This window comes from Cydia pomonella, chromosome 20 (assembly GCF_033807575.1).
Source record: "Cydia pomonella isolate Wapato2018A chromosome 20, ilCydPomo1, whole genome shotgun sequence".
In the NCBI taxonomy this organism is placed as follows: Eukaryota; Metazoa; Arthropoda; class Insecta; order Lepidoptera; family Tortricidae; genus Cydia; species Cydia pomonella.
The window spans coordinates 15932370-15951793 of record NC_084722.1 but is presented as its reverse complement, the minus strand read 5'-3'; the positions used below and the strand labels follow the sequence as shown (position 1 = coordinate 15951793).

The window sequence follows — 19424 nt, the reverse complement described above, 5'->3', positions numbered from 1 at the left end:
TATAACTTAACTGATAATGTGACATATTGATTCTTCTTTGATATGTGGAATTGTCCACAAACCTTATATTTTATTAGCTTTCAGTATTTTGGTAATAATGCAAAGAAAATGTTTAACTGTTATTTTGTGTCGACTAGCTTCTGTCCGCGATTTCGTCAGCGTGGAATGATTGTGATGATAATTTTGTATGATAGAGGAAGCAAATGAGTAGATGGATCACCTGATGGTAAGCGATTACCGCGGCCTATGGACACCCGCAACACCAGAGTTGTAAGTGCGTTGCCGACTTTTAAGATGGGAGTACTGTTGATTGATAAAAACTATCCTATGTCCTTCTCCAAGCCTCAAACTATATTCATATCAAATTTTATCTAAATCGGTTCAGCGGTTTAAGCTTGCAGAGACCACAGACATACACCGTGACCGGTCTGGCCTAGTGGGTACCCTCACCCTGCCTATGAAGCCGATGGTCCCGGGTTCGAATCTTCGAATCCCGGTAAGGGCGCTTATTTTTGTGATGAACACAGATATTTGTTCCTGAGTCATGGGTGTTTTCTATGTATATAAGTATGTATTTATCTATATACGTGTGTTTATCGTCGCCTGGCCATAGTACAAGCTTTGCTTAGTTTAGGGCTATGTCGATTCGTGTAAGATTGTCTCAAAATATTTTCTTTTATTTATTTTTCTAGTAGGGGTTTTGGCAAATCAACACTAAAGTTAACCATCGATTCCGTCATTTAGTTGCAGTTTAAGGTGTTAGTCCAGTTTAAATCTTTCTAAAATTAGCCAGTGTCGACCACAAGTGCATCTGCAGTCGGTGCAAGTTATCAGAGTGTTTCGTAAACATTAATCTCGGAGACTAATCACTTCCGCCCCACTTTGCGTGGGAGCTATCAACGGTTTATCTAAATTATGTATAATCTACCTATAGCTTTAATATTTCACACAGATCATAACCATAACTGAGTATGTCAAAGTAGGTTGACGAAATATACAACGCAGTTTTTTTTTTTGTTTTTTTTTTTTTTTAATACTACGTCGGTGGCAAACAAGCATACGGCTTGCCTGATGGTAAGCAGTATCCGTAGCCTATGTACGCCTGCAACTCCAGAGGAGTTACATGCGCGTTGCTGACCCTAAGCCCATCCCACCCTCGTTGAGCTCTTACAACGTAGTTTACGGAATAATATTATATCTAGTAGAATATGGAAATTGGTTTTAGTACGTTTTCGTAAATTGTAACAATTTTTGTCATGGCTGTAAAAAAGTGCTTTATTTTATGTGCATAAGCCTTATTTTGATTACTTATTGTCTATGAAAATTGCCTAGTAATATTATTAGAGAGAAGACACAGTCATAGTCATTTGTATGGCCTAATATTTCATACCATGACATGCCTGTGTCAATAAAAATAATTAATTGATCCCAATTGTAATTAGCAAACGACTTTTCGTATTACGAATTAAAAGCGTTACCGTTTGGTATTGCCATGTTATAACCAACAATTGTTACTTATAATATACCGGGTGTTTCCTGTAACACGAGCAAATAATTAAACCATATATTGCACTCCTAAAAGGATATAACTTCTGATTAACAACTTTTAAAAATTATGAAATCTTTAGATTTTATCTTTTTCATACAAATTTAATATTATTTTTAATGTACGCTGACGTCAGTGTGTTTGACGTTGCTTGTCACGCTTTAAACGTAACAAATTCGCAATACATTGTGTCTTAGAATTGACTTCAATGTGTAATAAAAAATAAAACATAAGTTATTTTTAAAAGTCGCTGAACAAATGTTGGTCATTATTAACTGATACAAACGGGACTTAATGGCGTATTAAGTCGTCGAAACGTCGGAGGTAAATTTAAAACTTAATACGCGATTATGAACAACGGTTCATTATTAACTAACACAAACGTGTGTTAGTTAATAATGTGTAAAAATCGTAGAAGTTTAATTCAGTGAAATGTTGGTCAGTTTGAGGAGTACAGCCTACAGTTTAATTGATATCTTCTGTTTTAGGAAACACCCGGTATACGTAATATTAAACAAATTTAACGGTTTAAACTCACGTGGTGTAGTCACTCGCGATATTTCGGAGAGCCTAGCCCGCACGGCCGTCGTGAACGCTACTCGCGTGTACTTGAGGAAGGAGACTTAGGCTCTCCGAAACATGTCGCGCGAGTGACTAAAAACAAGTGAGTGTACCGTAAAATTTGTTTACTTCGATTATGTATAATATACTGATGATTATAAAAACTATCCTGTGGCCTTCCCCGGGCCTCAAACAATTCATCGGTTTAAGTATGCAGAGGCAATAGCCAGATAGACAGACAGAGTAATTTTTGCATTTATAATATTTATATAAACTAGGGATTGCGATGAAAATGCACTGTATTTTCATAGCAGTATTTGCGTTGCACTGTAAGACCAAGGCCTGGCCGTCGACCGTACTGAAGGCTGCCTCACAGCAAACACCGGTATCAGGCAAACATCGGGCCAACGACCCCCTTATCTAGTTGCGACACCAATAGGAAGCCGGGGAAACATGAAGAAAGTTACGAAAATTTTTGTAAAGAATTTTTCAGTTGTGTTAAAAGCATAGTGTGGGTGGCATGTTTCAGCATTTTACAGGCTTCCCTTCTTACGGAAAATCATTAATAACTTCCATAAAGGTACAAGATTTGTACTCATATCAGTTGAAGGATGTCTACTGCTGGTCAAAGGGCACAACAACCAATCATGGCCGCATGTCTTTGTGCTTATCAAATAAGTGCTTGCGATTTTTAAAAGATATTACCTACGTGTTTTTGGGCTTTAATTAAAAATAAATAAATATTGACTAAAGTCCCACAGTAAGCTTAATAAGGCTTGTGTTGTTTGTACTTAGACAACGATATATATAATTTATAAATAAATAGAAAACAACCATGACACAGGAACAAATATCCGTGCTTATTACACGAATGAATGCCCTTACCAGGATTTGAACCCGGGACCATCGTCTTTATAGGCAGGGTCACTAGTGGGTAGTGAACCTGCCTATGAAGCCAATGGTCCTGGGTTCAGATCCCGGTAAGGGCATTCTTTTGTGTGATGAACACAAATATTTGTTCCGGAGTCATGGGTCTTTTCTATGTATACCTATAAGTATTTATATATTAAATATATGTTTGTCTAAGTACCCACAACACAAGCCTTCTTGAGCTTACTGTAGGGCTGAGTTAATTTGTGTGAATATGTCGTATATTTAAACTAAAAGAAGAAGTAGGTATACCTACTAGAGAAGTTTTGTTAAATACCTGTACATAAATACGTGCTTGATATCGACGTTATTGTGACAAATCTCAGCGTTTATCTCTGAATCACAGAGCACACAGCGTGTATGCTCAGCGGGTAAATAAAGAGTATCTCAAGTATGTGCTGTGATGAGCAGTAATGATATTGTCGTTCGTTAGCGGAATAGATATAGCTACCTAGATGGGTTGTCGTTGAGATTCAAGATGGCGAAGACGTCTCGAGAATATTTTTTTGTGTTTTGCTCATTTATGTTGTTCAAAGTGTAGTATAGATAGCTTATTATGCAGTGAACTATCGTGGAAGTGTGCAGTTAATGAAAAACTAATCTTGAAACGCGTTTAACCATGTTTTAATCAACATCCGGCAATCCATCGTGGCTTTTAGTAAAGTCCAGCTATCTCTTTACTAAAAGCAACTACCGGACAACGTCATGCTCTACGAGCACACTTAAAACTTACAACGAAACTTGACATTGGCAAAATCATCATAGATTTGATGGAAGCCATATTTTAAAAGAAGAAGAAGCTACCTAGATGTAGTGAAAACTAAATGGGTAGTGTATTAGGTAAAGAGAGTTGATATCGTGTATATTTTTAGAGTTTTGGGGAAGAAACGTGATTTATTTCCTAGTAAAAACAGTCCAAAAATCAAGTTGCCTATCTAAATCTAATCAAATCTCTGTTTTTGGTCAAATTGTTTAGGCTATACATTAGGAAAAATAGGTGTACAAAAACAAAAAGAGGCATTTAATATCATTTGGGGCATATAATAGAGTCCGGAACAACTCAGCAAATAGGTATAGAGTTTCACCGAGTTGTATATTAATAAGAAAGCGGTCCTTCGAGCCGGATTGAAGTTCCCCTAAATTCCCAGGTATTTACCAGCATCGCAAGCATTAGTCTATTGGTATTTCAGAATCTCAAATATTTTTATTTATTTATTAGAAAAAGGTCAGCATTTGATGGTATGTGCCGATCTGTCGATGCAGTCTAGAATGCAGCATGCTTGCCTAAAAGATGTCTTCACTTCAGATTCACTCTCGATTCAAAAAGATATATTTAATTTAATCTATTTGGTTCTCGACACTCACCTAACCTCCCGCTTCACATCTTCGTAGTCCCTCTGCGTGTCGAGCCTGGCTTCAAGCCTCGCTATGTGTGCTTTCTTCTCGTCGAGCCGCTCTTCCAGCCGCTGCAGCTGTTGCGCGTGCGCTTCCTGCAGCGCGGCCAGCGACGCCTGCAGCCGCCGCACGTCTTCTACTAGTTGCGCGATCTGGAAGAGAGATGGAGCTGTAGTCAAATTGTTTAACCAGCGGTTTTTTGAAATATTATGGGCAAATGAACCTCGAAAAATCTATTACACTTATTTTATATTTTGTTTGATAAATATAAACACGGAGGGTCACTCAATGTTGACAATTGTAAACTTGTATCAAAGGTTTGAGGTTTGAATTAATTAACGAGAAATGCAGAAACTAAATTAATAAAAAAATATAAAAGTAACGTTAGACGTTAAACATCTCAGTTCTTACCACGACTGTTTTATTTAATTAAAAAAAAGCTATTTTTGTTTCTGGAGTGGTGGAGTGGAGTTTTCCCAAAATTAATAAATATCAGGCTTACTTTGGATCTTAAAATTAATAACATACTTATTACTAAGGCTTCTACGATAAGAGTACCTTAAACTTCAGGTTAAAACTGAACGAAGTTAAACTATTTTAAGAATAGAAAGAACCTAAGAATTTTTTTTGGGTTAGTAACAGTTTAAATACCGCCAACTAAATTAGCAATAAACGTAAAATATAATACTTAAAGATTACCAGCGATAAAAGAAGTGGTCTAGATTTATTAGCATTATGGAAACTCCAAAGGCATAATAAAGTATAATTACAAAAATCTTAATAATTCTATAATAGCGTCACAAAAAATAGTTTTTTACGAAATACCAACCTAATTTTGCAGTTGTAAACCGCGCTACTGTCGAACGTTTTCTCGATAATTATATGAGAAAATGTAACTTCGGTATTTTCTCACCAGCAATGTTAAGTTGGTATTATTTTGTTTGTGTTGGCATTATTTCGTTAATATGGCGGCCTCGGAACAGCTGATCGGCAAATATTTACCCGCTAATACAGGGGATTTCGTTTGACATGCGTGAAGGAAATGTGTCATTCGAGTAATACGCCGAAATGACGTTTTGTCATAATGTTATCAGCTAATCAAAGTTTTTTATCTGTGTTTGATTACATTTAATTATCGTTATGCAGTCGAAATGTGTCGTTCCACAGATTCTAAATTCAAATCCGAAGAATCTACGCGAATCTTAAGTAACGCATCAGCGGTTTTTGCCTATTCACTACAAATCACAAATGCGTCTGACAATCCTAACGTCACTCAATTATGGCACTTATAACAGAACAATAAAACATATCCTGATCAAATTAGCGCGCAATAATAACATTGTTTCCCGCAATTTGCGATTTTGTACGTTATTCTATTGTTTTAAAGTTGGATTTTAGTTGGAAATACTTGAAGGTCTAGTAACGTGTTATTTGTTGACCTTCGGAAGATATCAATTGTCGGCAGTCGGCGGTGGACCATGAAGATTGGTATCGGCAAGATAGATGTGTCGGAAATCGCACCGAGCGGCCAAGATTGTCTTTTAACGCTTATTATTGCTTTCCGACAATACTATGTGCATATTGTATGGACAGTAGCTATGGGCGGACACGGCATAGTACGGAAATCGTTTGAGTATCTGTGTCTGTAAATTTTCAAGGTCGTGGCAGAAAAATAACCATTTCTGGGCAAAGACCTTCCCTAATGATCGCCACATTGTTCGGTCCCTTCCTACTCGACCTAGGGACCGATTTTTGAATTTCGAGCGCTCGATTTCGTCACTCGAAAATCTGTGGACGGCGAAATGCTATTTTTTTAAATACGAGCGATAGAAATTGGGAATCGAGTGGTAATGACCACTCGTTTTCAATTCCATTTGGAGAATTTAAATGCCTAATAGTGGAGATATTATTGAACAAAATACACGAAATCGAGTGGTCGAAATTCAAAAAACTATACTGGTCTCTATCAATGGACAGTGGCTTGGAACTTTTTCGAGTATATAATGCTTGGAAGTGATATTATATGTATTTGCTAACGATTCCGTGTGGTAATTCCCAGAATAAATTGACATAGTGATAATTTCAAGCGCTTTCATTGATTTGTACCATAAAAAAAATACAGTTGAGTTCACGATTTCATAGTTTTATAAGTATTTTTATTTTATTATCTGGAATTACCCGAAAATTGAGTGAGAATATTTTTCAAATTCAAATATTATCTGAATCATATTTTTCAAATTCAAATATTATATCAATTTTTAAGGTTCCGTACCCAAAAGATAAAACGGGACCCTATTACTAAGACTCCGCTGTCCGTGCGTCCGGCTGTCACCAGGCTGTATCTCATGAACCGTGATAGCTAGACAGTTGAAATTTTCACAGATGATGTATTTCTGTTGCCGCTATAACAACAAATACTAAAAAGTACGGAACCCACGGTGGGCGAGTCCGACTCGCACTTGACCGGTTTTTTTTAATCATAATAAAGACGCCATCTTGTTATTACTGACAAGTGATTGGACGGTAGGATCAGCAAGGACATACCTAATCAGTAAACAATATGTTCTTATCAATATTTACTTTATCATTAAGAACGTAGAGTTCATTTTTCTACGGTCTTTCGTCATCGATATCACTATGTTTGGCGATTGGCGATTGGTGATAATGATAAGTCTTTTATATTTTATCTCAGATACTTGTGTTATCAAAAAAGCGCTGGTGGCCTAGCGGTAAGAGCGTGCGACTTGCAATCCGGAGGTCGCGGGTTCAAACCCCGGCTCGTACCTACCAATGAGTTTTTCGGAACTTAAGTACGAAATATCATTTGATATTTACCAGTCGCTTTTCGGTGAAGGAAAACATCGTGAGGAAACCGGACTAATCCTAACAAGGCCTAGTTTACCCTCTGGGTTGGAAGGTCAGATGGCAGTCGCTTTCGTAAAAATTAGTGCCTACGCCAAATCTTGGGATTAGTTGTCAAGCGGACCCCAGGCTCCCATGAGCCGTGGCAAAATGCCGGGACAACGCGAGGAAGAAGAAGATACTTGTGTTATCATGTTTACTGGTATGATACCTAAATACTAAATAATGTGTACCTACAGACAAGACACGCTTAACGACAACCATGATATTTTATTAACTACCTTCGACTTAAATACTTAGTAAGTACCAAATTTTGTATTAAAAATACTAAGTATCTATACTTAATACATACACATATTCCTCCTTATTTTTTGCCATTCGGTTCTATTTTAATAAATAATAAATAAATATTATAGGACATTATTACACAAATTGACTAAGTCCCACAGTAAGCTCAATAAGGCTTGTGTTGAGGGTACTTAGAGAACGATATATATAATATATAAATATTTATAAATACTTAAATACATAGAAAACACCCATGACTCAGGAACAAATATCCATGCTCATCACACAAATACATGCCCTTACCAGGATTTGAACCCGGTACCATCAGCTTCGTAGGCAGGGTCACTACCCACTAGGCCAAACCGGTCGTCAAGGTTTATAGGAATGGACAATAACTGCGGACAATATTTTTGTCCGCAGTTATTGTTAGTTTGTTGATATATTTAATAATATATCAACAAACTAACAATAACTGAATTTTGCAATCTATGTATCCATTTTGATCCAGTTCTTCTTTTGATATCAGCATACTAACGCGTTTTTGGCTTCAGACACATATATTATATCAATATAATAAAACGAGAGACATTTTTAAAATTCGAATTGGCCGCTGGAAGCCATATTGTTTTATTTTGGCAGTCTCGTAGCAGCTGCTACGTGGCGTAGCGCTCTACGAAAAATGTCGATAGTGTTATATCGATATCAATGAAACCTATAGTTGGAGGGAATGGCTAACATTTTTATAATACGAATATTATTTCTATTGTAAAGATAACAATATAGATCGTGTCATGGAGTATTAAGGTTAGATTGAACAAATCTACACGCCATTGTGACTAAATTAATCTAAAATTTATATTTTTTGCTCGGTGAATATCGAAATACACCTTACAGAAAACCGCAGCCAAATAACACTAGACCCTACTCATAGTGTTGTGTTCTGCCGGTAAGTAAGATTGCCAGAGCTCAACGAGGGGGGGGGGGGGGGGGGGGTTTAGGGTCGGCAACGCGCATGTAACTCTGGAGTTGCAGGCGTACAGTCAGCATCAATAGTAGCGGATGAAACAACGCGCCGAAAGTATCTGATATTCCGGATAACTTTTCCAAATATAGATAAATCTCTAAAATTCACCTTCAAAAGTATATCTTTTACAGTCTTCCTTGTTCTGCATATAGTACCGTCAACTTTTGTTAAGCTGTTACAGAATGGTAGATACTTTTGATACCTTGTTTGATCCGCTACTTTTGATGCTGACTGTACATAGGCTACGGAGACTGCTTACCATCAGGCGGGCCGTATGCTTGTTTGCCACCGACGTAGTATAAAAAAAAATGCAATCAGCAAAACACTACAAACAGTACTTTCTCCACATTAGGTTTGTAGGTATATGTGACCGCGGCCGGCAAAACGTCCCACTTTGTCGCTTGCCATAAGGGCGAGATTTGCTTGTATGTTTATACGAATAAGTTGTCAAGGCGTCCTTATGACAAGTGACAAAGTGTGTCATATATTGTAACACAATGAAATCCTTAAAGTCATATCACTTTAGCAAATATAATATTACTATAGTTTTGACGACCGGTTTGGCCTAGTGGGTAGTGACCCTGCCTACGAAGCTGATGGTCCCGGGTTCAAATCCTGGTAAGGGCATGTATTCGTGTGATGAGCATGGATATTTGTTCCTGAGTCATGGGTGTTTTCTATAGTCGTATATATATCGTTGTCTAAGTACCCTCAACACAAGCCTTATTGAGCTTACTGTGGGACTTAGTCAATTTGTGTAATAATGTCCTATAATATTTATTTATATTACGTTTTTCCGTTTAATCGCACGTAGGTACTAATTTGGTACCAAATGACAATGAGGGAACAAACTGCAGTCAAAACATGCCCAAAGGGCTGAATTTAAGAACTGCCCGGTTCAGCCTCATTAAGTGAAGGGATGAGGGTAGTCATTAAACTAAAAATGCGGTGGCTCGATAAAACGCGGTAAACGTTGTTACGATTGTAGGTAATTGGCCTGGGGGGGTCACACTGGGCTTTGTTTAAATATGTGTCGGTTATATTATGAGGGATTCAATGCGTTTTGAGTAAACGGACAAGTTTAATGAAGGGTCAGCTTATAAGGCCTTCTAGTCTAGTCGGTAGCCTGGAGGTCCCGGGTTCAAATCATTTATTTGTATATTTATCAGAGAATTATGGATGTTCTCCAAAGTATTTACGTATTTATCTATATTTATCGTGGTTTAGTTACCAAAACGTAAGAAGCTCAGCGGAGTTTTAGGGTCGGCAACGCGCATGTAACTCCTCTGGAGTCGCAGGCTACGGAGGCTGCTTACCATCAAGCGGTCCGTATGCTTGTTTGCCACTGATGTAGTATAAAAAAAGGCTTTATAAACAAACAAAACAATCAAAATCAAAATTAAATTGATCCTTTGTTTTCCGCGTCCGCGTCCGCTCCCGCTACCGCTTGTGCCAAGCAGCAGTACAATAAAGACATAACAAGGCGGGAACTTTCCGTTTCGGCTAATGCTTCTCTGTCCTGCGTTTTGAAGCCCTACCGCGTGACCGCCCTCAACGCCATTACAGTTTTACTAATTTTGTCAACATTTACAACGGTTAAACCCTAGTTAGGACTCTCGATTAACTGTATAACGTAATGTAAAGGTATGTAAACTTGTGTAAAATGTGTACCACATGTAAATGTCCTGGACTTACAAGTGAAAGATTTGGGTCAAAATTATTTTCGTTGTCTTGTTTCTGACCACTCTGTCACGCTTCTATTTGTATCTTCTATCAAATAAATAAACGTCGAGTGCTAATGCATGTCTTTCTAGCTGTACATTATAAATTATATATAATGAACGTGAGAAAAATTAAAAAATATATTTCATCTCATACAAAAAGGTACACTCCGTTACATTTGGACGACCGGTCTGGCCTAGTGGGTAGTGACCCTGCCTATGAAGCTGATGGTCCCGGGTTCAAATCCTGGTAAGAGCATATATTTGTGTGATGAACACGGATATTTGTTTCTGAGTCATGGGTGTTTATATGTATTTAAGTATTTATAATTATAATATATTATATATATCGTTGTCTAGGTACCTACAACACAAGCCTTATTGAGCTTACTGTGTGGCTTAGTCAATTTGTGTAATAATGTCCTATAATATTTATTTATTTATTTATTGGAGACAAAAAACAAGACCACGAAAATAATTTTGACCCATTTGTTCGATAAAATGTTTTAAGAAGACGTTTTAACGGGCGCCAAAATTATATAAGCCGCGACTTTTTGGCCGAAATCGAAACTTCAGCCGATTTTTTTATGCCGAAACCAAAACCACACCTTCGGTTGAACATTAGTTGCCGTTAGTAAACAGAAACGAAATTTCACATTTTAAACACTATTTAAATTCAAACTTTGTTTTGGAGTCTAAGCCAGTGGTGGGCAAATTACGGCCCGCGGACCAGCTCCGGCCCGCGAAAGGATTTTATCCGGCCCGCCACCGGTCCTATGAAATATTTAGTATTTTAGTACATGGCATTGGCCCACAATGACCGCAAATCAAAATACGTTTTAGCTGCAATTCTGGCCCTCCTCTTAAATTTCTTAAATTTTCTGGTACCCCATGAAGAAAGTTTGCCCACCACTGGTCTAAGCTATAGAGTTCTCCAAGATGTAATGTAAATATCAATAAATGATTTTTAGTTAACTCTGACGCAAAGATACTGTTGTTATGACTAAACTAAGGCACTTCTGAACCCCGCATTTATGTCAAAGCGCTATTTGAAAACCCCGCCATTTTTACAGAAAGTACAGAAAGATAAGCCACCGCGATATATTATCCGTAATAGTGCATTCTTTGTGCATGCAAATAGTTAGCGAGTGCAGTAAATCCCCCCCCTGTCTCCGGAGTAGGGGGGGGGGGCGATTATGGGACTTCGGATACGTAGAAATAGACATTTGTAGTTACATCTGTATGAATTGTGCAAAATATGTATATGTTTATATTATTATGAACGTACAGACACAAAGGCACCGGATAGGAAAACTTATCAGTTCAACGGATCTCTTCCAGTTAACCTTTGATGAATAATAATTTGGTACATGAACATTCATAGTATTCGAAAAATTTAGAGCGGTTAAGAAGTGTTTCAAATTGTTAATTTAAATTACATCCCTTTGCCACGCCGCATACATTTAGTGTTATTATTCATTAAAATATTTGCCGTGATATCACAAGAATAAAAGTACCTTTTTAACTCTTTAACAGACAACGCCTGTTCAAAAGTACTTTTCAATTTATCTTATCGTAAACGAGTTAAGAATTGTCAACAATCCAGTTTACTTTGTAGATTGATCGACTGATTCACGAAAAGAAACGCAAATGACAAACGGAAACACAGACCGATCCCAAATTGCCAATAGACAACTCACCTAATAAAGTAATAAAAGCGAACCAATTCTCTTTGACAATGCATCGTCGTTACAAATTCGGGCGCACAAAAGAAGTGATGAAAGACGAGTGAACGGATGAAAAAAGCATAATACGCCATTTTGCCGCCAGAAAAGTAGATTTCATGTCGGCGATCTGTCAAACCGACCAAACATGGGGTCGAACCGATATTAACCGGCGAAATTCAAACCGCTACGTTCGAATTCAGAACGCGAAAATTCAAACAGGAATCCGGTACAGCGCACAAAAAGACGCCGCTCCGCCCGGAACTTCGGCTAAACTTTTTTTTTTTCGTATCTATCGCAGTGACTGCTTAGTTTGACGAGGCCAGTTTCATTTCGGGGAAAAATGATAAATGACGTGAATGATTGAACAGTCGGACAGCAAAGAGATTCGCTACTATCCACTTTTGGAATGAGCTTTGGCTTTACAGGAATTAAAATGCGGAAATATCCGCTTTAACGAATCGTCACGACATCCGTCACGCATTGAATTTCATAAATATTCACAACAATTGAGTGAAATGCTTTTACAAAACACGAGTTTGATTGACAAAAAACGTCATGACGATCAATCAGGTGTCAGTCAGAATGCAATGCAAAAATTATATTCTCAAATATAAATAGTCTATGGTTGGGAACAGAGTTGAAAATCGAATGCTAATTTGTTTTTGGAATTTGACATCCGCAAATATGGCCCCGTTGACGTTGAAGCGCGGCAAAAACTGGCGGCAACTTGTCTATGCAGTTTTGATTTGTCTACGTCAGTCTCGACTGGATTTCGTGTTTGAAAAACGAATTACAATGTGCCGTGATCGTTCGATTAGTGAGTTGTTCTTTTTCGATTGAAGTTTCACCGTTAAGTTGGCAATCGTGGCCATAGATTATAGACGTAGATAAGGGTTGCTTGCTTATAGACTTTTTACCATATTGGCTTCATTGAATTTCATAATTTATAAATGATTAGCAAGTCTTTAATGGATGTTGGTAGAAAAGGAATTCTTCGTTTTAAATGGACTTATAAAAATATTGTACCTGAAAATAAATTATGGCATAGACAATCCGTATGCAATAGTCGTTCCCGACTTCGAAATGAAGCAATTATAAGTTTGAAACCTCATTTATAGCCTGTCTATCGTTTGCAGTTATAAAACTGAATGGAAAACTAAGTTTTGCTTGTTGTGGTTCTAACTTCACATCACTGAAGGGTCGATATTGTTCCTGATTTAAAGTTAAACTAGTATTTAGATTCGAATAAAGAATTCAAAGAAAAAAAAAGAAGCGGCGTTTTATGAGTATTAAGAGAGCTTTAATTCGGTATAACAAAGTTAATGTATTACTGACCAGTACGAAATGTTCATTAAGGTGTTGCCAGCCGTAAAAATGCTGCAAAATTTTCGTAGTCTGTGATTAAATTGTACACGTCACTTGGGATTAAGGAAAAAATGGCGAGAATTTCGTTTCTTACGTTGTTAGGGCGCATATATCATCAAGTTTGGTCGGGGTGTTGCCTGATATCGTGGTAGATAATTTTGAATAACGGCCGAAGCTACGGCGGTGGAAAAAAGTGCAAGCAACTATAAATTATTGTTTCGGTGCAATTAAAAGGCCGAATAAGGTTTTATATTTAAACAAGCCACGAAATGTTTGCTGCGAGTACTTTATTCAGAAATGTAGTGACAGAAAGATGTATTATATTAAGTGGACAAAACATATAATTCACTTGTTTACATTTTCAGGTACTTACATGTTATTTATATATAAAGAAGTGCTTAAGTAGCCTCAACATAATTAGGAAATGACGACCGGTCTGGCCTAGTGGGTAGTGACCCTGCCTATGAAGCCGATGGTCCCGGGTTCAAATCCTGGTAAGGGCATTCGTGTGATGAGCATGGATATTTGTTCCTGAGTCATGGGTGTTTTCTATGTATTTAAGTATTTATAAATATTTATATATTATATATATCGTTGTCTAAGTACCCTCAACACAAGCCTTATTGAGCTTACTGTGGGACTTAGTCAATTTGTGTAATAATGTCCAATAATATAAAAAAAAAAAAACAATAAGCGGTTTGGCCGTGTATTACATGTATAATTTCTCGCTTGCATGGCTTAATATTTTGAGTATGATCTCGAAGAAATATCGAACTTTGCTGTCTTGTTACCCAAATTACTATTATCATATAATTCTATTTCTGATTAAACGTTATTTTTCAAGATATGTTGACTTTACAATGTACACTGCACTTCCATGGACTCTTCAAACGCGAACTTTAACTGAATAGTTTTACCAGTTACCTTCCTAACTTATCATGTATACTGGCGCCACTATCTATTAAAACCTCCACGTTTTTCCTATTCCAATTGCATTGCACTGCAGCTAGCCGCGCTTCCCAAAACTGCAATCAAGATAATTATTTTAATTCCGCTTCGACTCGCTATCTGGTCTCCATCACATTTCTGCTTAATTTATGTGTCCAACTTTCTAGTTGTAATTTAAGTGTGCGATATGGACGGCGCGAGTTTTCGGTAAGGTTATGGTTGCGTGTCGTGACGTCACTGGTTTCGTTGTCTATGATAATTAGAGTTTAGTTTTAGAATGTGGGCGAATACCTATGTACTTTACATATATAATTTATGTATGTACAAGCTGGAAAAATCTACAATCTCGGTCAAAACCTACAGGAAAACTGCTAAATTTTTTGTAGACATTGCAAAATTAAGTTAACGATTTGGCTACATAGGTACATGGACATTTTTGTAAGACTTTTATTTTCTAGATTTTAAGAAGTAAAAAGTTTTTTTTTTTAGGTAGAGGAGGCAAACGAGCAGACGGACCACCTATAAAGATAAAGTACGAAAATTTGCCTTAAAAGTTTATTTTATGATGTCTACAAGCAAGTCGCATATCCTTAAATCACTACAAATGTTTTTCACTATTTCATTACGTTAGATACGAATTTTATTGCTTAGATTTTCCTTCTAAATAGCTGATACAAAATTCGCAATATTTACGACAAATTCTAAATTAATTTCGAAATAATCGCACATTTCTGTCGCAGTCATCGAGATATGTAATTTCCGCGCACCAAAGACACGCTCATTTGGAACATCGAAACTCTGGTATTAACTTTTTGTCATGGCGAGGCAATGGAATCAAAGCAAACAGCCAAACCTTTGCTCGGCTTGACAACTGGCGCGTACTCGATGACTTCCCCGGTGTTGCCAGCCCGGAAATTGATGGAATTATGACGTTTCGCTCGGTTGGCACTACTGCTTTTTAAGTTTCGGAATTCGGATTGGTTGTTTTGTTTTGCGGGTTATTAATGAGGGATTTTGTTGCGATATTTACTGAAATTCAGCGGAATTTTATAAGCTTGATAGGGTTGTAAAATCCTGTTTCGATTTTTCATTTTTTTTATAAGAAGTCAGGGCCCTACATTCTATTAATATTTATTTATTTAAATTTTATTGCACAATATAACAAATAAAGTACAAATGGCGAACTTAATGCCTAAAGGCATTCTCTACCAGTCAACCATCAGGCTAAACAGAAACAAAAAAAAATCTATATCGTGTATAAGGTATTTAATAGAATATTTTTGATTTATGAGTATGGTTGCCCTATTACTTAGTAAGTATATTTTTATCGTACTTATTTTTGTGTTAAATACTTTACATTTAAAACATAAACTGTTTCAAATCATAATATAGGTAAAAAACTTAAGTATGTAGTTGTGACGTGTTCGAATAGACATTTGTTTTGTTTGTGCGTGTCTTTTAAACATGTATTGTCTATTCGAACACGTCACAACTACATACAACAGGTGACTTACTTAAGTTTTTTACCTATAATAATCGGTGTGTACCCTAATGAAAATATTAATATCACTTAATTTTTCTACGAATTATCACAGTACATTTTACTATATAAAAACAGTACCTTTAAAAAAATCGACAATTTCACGTGCCGACTCAAGTGGGGACGCAGCTTAACGAAGGGGCGAACGAAGACAATTCGATATTAGTCATTAGCCGAGTTTTGCAATTAGACTAAGCACACAGTAATAAAACATTAAGGAGCAAACAGGGGGATACGGGCATACGGGATCTTTTAAGATCTCCACACATACCTGGAGGCCAACCCGAACTTATATTTTGATATCAATATGATGCCATTTTTTTCAAGCTTTTATTTAACTTGCAATGTATGTAACTATATGTATGTGAGAGCGCTGGTGGCCTAGCGGTAAGAGCGTGCGACTTGTAATCCGGAGGTCGCGGGTTCAAACCCCGGCGCGTACCAATGAGTTTTTTCGGAACTTATGTACGAAATATTATTTCATATTTACCAGTCGTTTTTCGGTGGAGGAAAACATCGTGAGGAAACCGGACTAATCCCAACAAGGCCTAGTTTACCCTCTGGGCTGGAAGGCCAGGTGGCAGTCGCTTTCGTAAAAAACTAGTGCCTACGCCAAATCTTGGGATTAGTTGTCAAGCGGACCCCAGGCTCCCATGAGCCGTGGCAATATGCCGGGACAACGCGAGGAAGAATATATGTATGTAACTATGTATGTAGGTACGGGTAAAATCTTGCAAGTTAAATTTGACCCACTTCCCGGTTTCCGATGAAACTGAGAATTTGCATACCTAAGTCGGGTGACAATGCAATATTATGGACACATCGAGCTGATCTGATAAAACTATGTGATAAAACAACTCAACCATATTGTGTTTGGGGTGTTTAGAATTGTCTTGATGAGTATTAGTTGTGGAAAGAAAAGTACAGTCAGCGATAAAAGCTTGTACCAAAATTAAATTTTTGTCAACAACTTATTATAATTTGCACGTGCATTTCGATCGTACTTATTCTTAGTCTAATGATTTTTTTGCAAAATATGTAAATATATGAGTCAGTAAGGAAAATAGTAAAAAAAAAAATTCTACTTATTTTTGGGTCATCTTGTAGATTGCAATCTGATACATACTTATCTTACCACTAGGTTTTTTATGGCACTTAAACTTACTGTATACCTAATAAATGAACTAAGATTCCCATTCTAATTGTATTATTCTATCAACTCAATTTAGAAATTATCTAGTCAGGAATTGAACCCATAACCATTACCACTAAGCTCGCTTCGCGTAACGTATTACGGCACTTTCGTACTAGCGTCATAGTCGTGGGCAAAGAAAATATTAGTAGATAGAACGAATCAAAAATAAACGCCTAATGGCGTTACACATAAACGCGTTATTGGCCAGAATTAGCTATGAATCGTTTGTCTTTATTTGTCACATTGACTTATGTATTTGTAAGAAAGGGATAAAACATTTAACAAAATCAAGCTTACTTTGCTTGCATGCAATCCTATTAAAACTTTTATTAATTTATTTTTAATTCGGAAATAGTAAGCATTTGATCACAATCCCAATGTAGTTTAGGATGGAGCATGCTTACCTAAAAGATGTCTATATTCTTGATTTAACCCATTCAGAGTAGTAATTAGGTGTCGTAATTAAACACCTTGTCGTTTTGCCTCTACGAAGCATTTCCACTACATACCGAGAAACCCATGTAATCGGCTACGACGGAGCGCTACGACCGTAGCGCAGCTGTGAAAGATCCAAGCTATAGTCGACTGGGAATAAATTTGCAGGAAGTGAGTTCTTTCTTTTATTCAAGTCACTGCAGAGTTAGCTTAGTTAGACTCTAGTAGGTATTCGGTGTAATTACGTTTCGCACTTAACCAGTTTTTTAATAAACAATTTTACAACCTATCTTAAATTATTTCTTGATGAAATACTATCATCATCTTCATGCTTCATTTCATATGTCCAAATTATTAGTTGGAAAAATTCAATTGAAATTAAATAAGTAAATTCTCATATCATATTCATAACTACGATATCACATGGGTTTAATAGCGGAGTTATTAAAGCGCGTAATTGTGAGCGGAAAAAACGCGGCGTCTTTGAACGAGTGGCCGCGCTGAGTTGCGATGTGATAATTGCTTGTTGTATGGTATTTTTGTATGGCTCTTGTATGGGTGCTAATCATAGTTGACAGACCATTATTCTCCTAGTAAGTGCGTGTTTGAAGTACGTGTAATAGAAAACTTAATATCTACTGATTAAGTTTGTGCTAATTGTTTTTTTATTGAAATGTGAAAACCCTTTTTGTGAGTGCAGATGTAAGTAAGGTATATTAAAGAAGTGACCTTATTTTTTTTAATAACATGTTTGCACATTACATATTTAATTTTAGACGTAAAATTAATTGTTAATTCGAAATAAGTCTTAAGAAAAATTTTTTTATAATTGACGATCGGTCTGGCCTAGTGTGTAGTGACCCTGCCTATGAAGCCGATGGTCCTGGGTTCGAATCCTGGTAAGGGCATTTATTTGTGTGATGAGCACAGATATTTGTTCCTGAGTCATGGGTGTTTTCTATGTATTTCAGTATTTGTATATTATATATATCGTTGTCTGAGTACCCACAACACAAGCCTTCTTGAGCTTACAATATTTGAAATGATATTAATTTTCATAATTTAGTTTTCATTATATATTAATATATTTTAATATATAATATCTATTTGGAAATGAATGGAAGCCGACTGTACCACAGCATTCCTAGAAACAGCTAACCCACATTAAGAATAACCGCAATTAATGTCAATTTTATTTATAATTGCGCCGCCATAGCGTTGAAATGATCACAGAATGTGGACGAATTACCCCGGCATTTGGACGTAAACGTGTAAAATGGCGGACCCATTTCATAGTGAATACTTTTGTAAGGACATTCGCTGTTTTATGTTTTTACTTGACAACCGGTCTGGCCTAGTGGGTAGTGACCCTGCCTACGAAGCCGATGGTCCCGGGTTCAAATCCTGGTAAGGGCATTTATTCGTGTGATGAGCATGGATATTTGTTCATGAGTCATGGGTGTTTTCTATGTATTTAAGTATTTATAAATATTTATATATTATATATATCGTTGTCTAAGTACCCTCAACACAAGCCTTATTGAGCTTACTGTGGGACTTAGTCAATTTGTGTAATAATGTCCTATAATATTTATTTATTTATTTATATTTACATAAGTTCCTAAAAACTCATTGGTACGAGCCGGGGTTTGAACCCGCGACCTCCGGATTGCAAGTCGCACGCTCTTACCGCTACGCCACCAGCGCTTTGATATTTCCAATATCACTCCTAATCACCAGTGATCGGAACTATGGGAGTAAAACTTTAACAAAACTTGTTAAACGGACATAAAATAGTGCATACAGCTCTAAAAATATTCATGTTCATAGGGATAGGAATAGTATAGTACTTACAGCCATAAAAATATTTACATTCATAGATATTCG

General features: G+C 36.8%; 1 protein-coding gene and 1 long non-coding RNA gene across 6 annotated transcripts in view; one reads left to right on the top strand and one right to left on the bottom strand.

Annotated features, from left to right (window-relative positions):
• The window catches only part of LOC133528835 (homeobox protein cut), a 200226-nt gene that overhangs the window by 30324 nt on the left and 150478 nt on the right, over positions 1 to 19424 (bottom strand). For all 5 annotated transcript variants that reach the window (XM_061866317.1, XM_061866318.1, XM_061866321.1 and 2 more), the window contains one exon: positions 4403 to 4584. In XM_061866317.1, coding sequence (XP_061722301.1) covers positions 4403 to 4584 — 182 coding nt within the window. The remainder of the gene's footprint in view (positions 1 to 4402; positions 4585 to 19424) is intronic.
• Positions 17483 to 19424, top strand: part of LOC133528862 (uncharacterized) — a 455073-nt gene continuing 453131 nt past the window's right edge. Inside the window, exon 1 of the long non-coding RNA XR_009801065.1 lies at positions 17483 to 18452. This is a non-coding gene — a long non-coding RNA (uncharacterized LOC133528862). The remainder of the gene's footprint in view (positions 18453 to 19424) is intronic.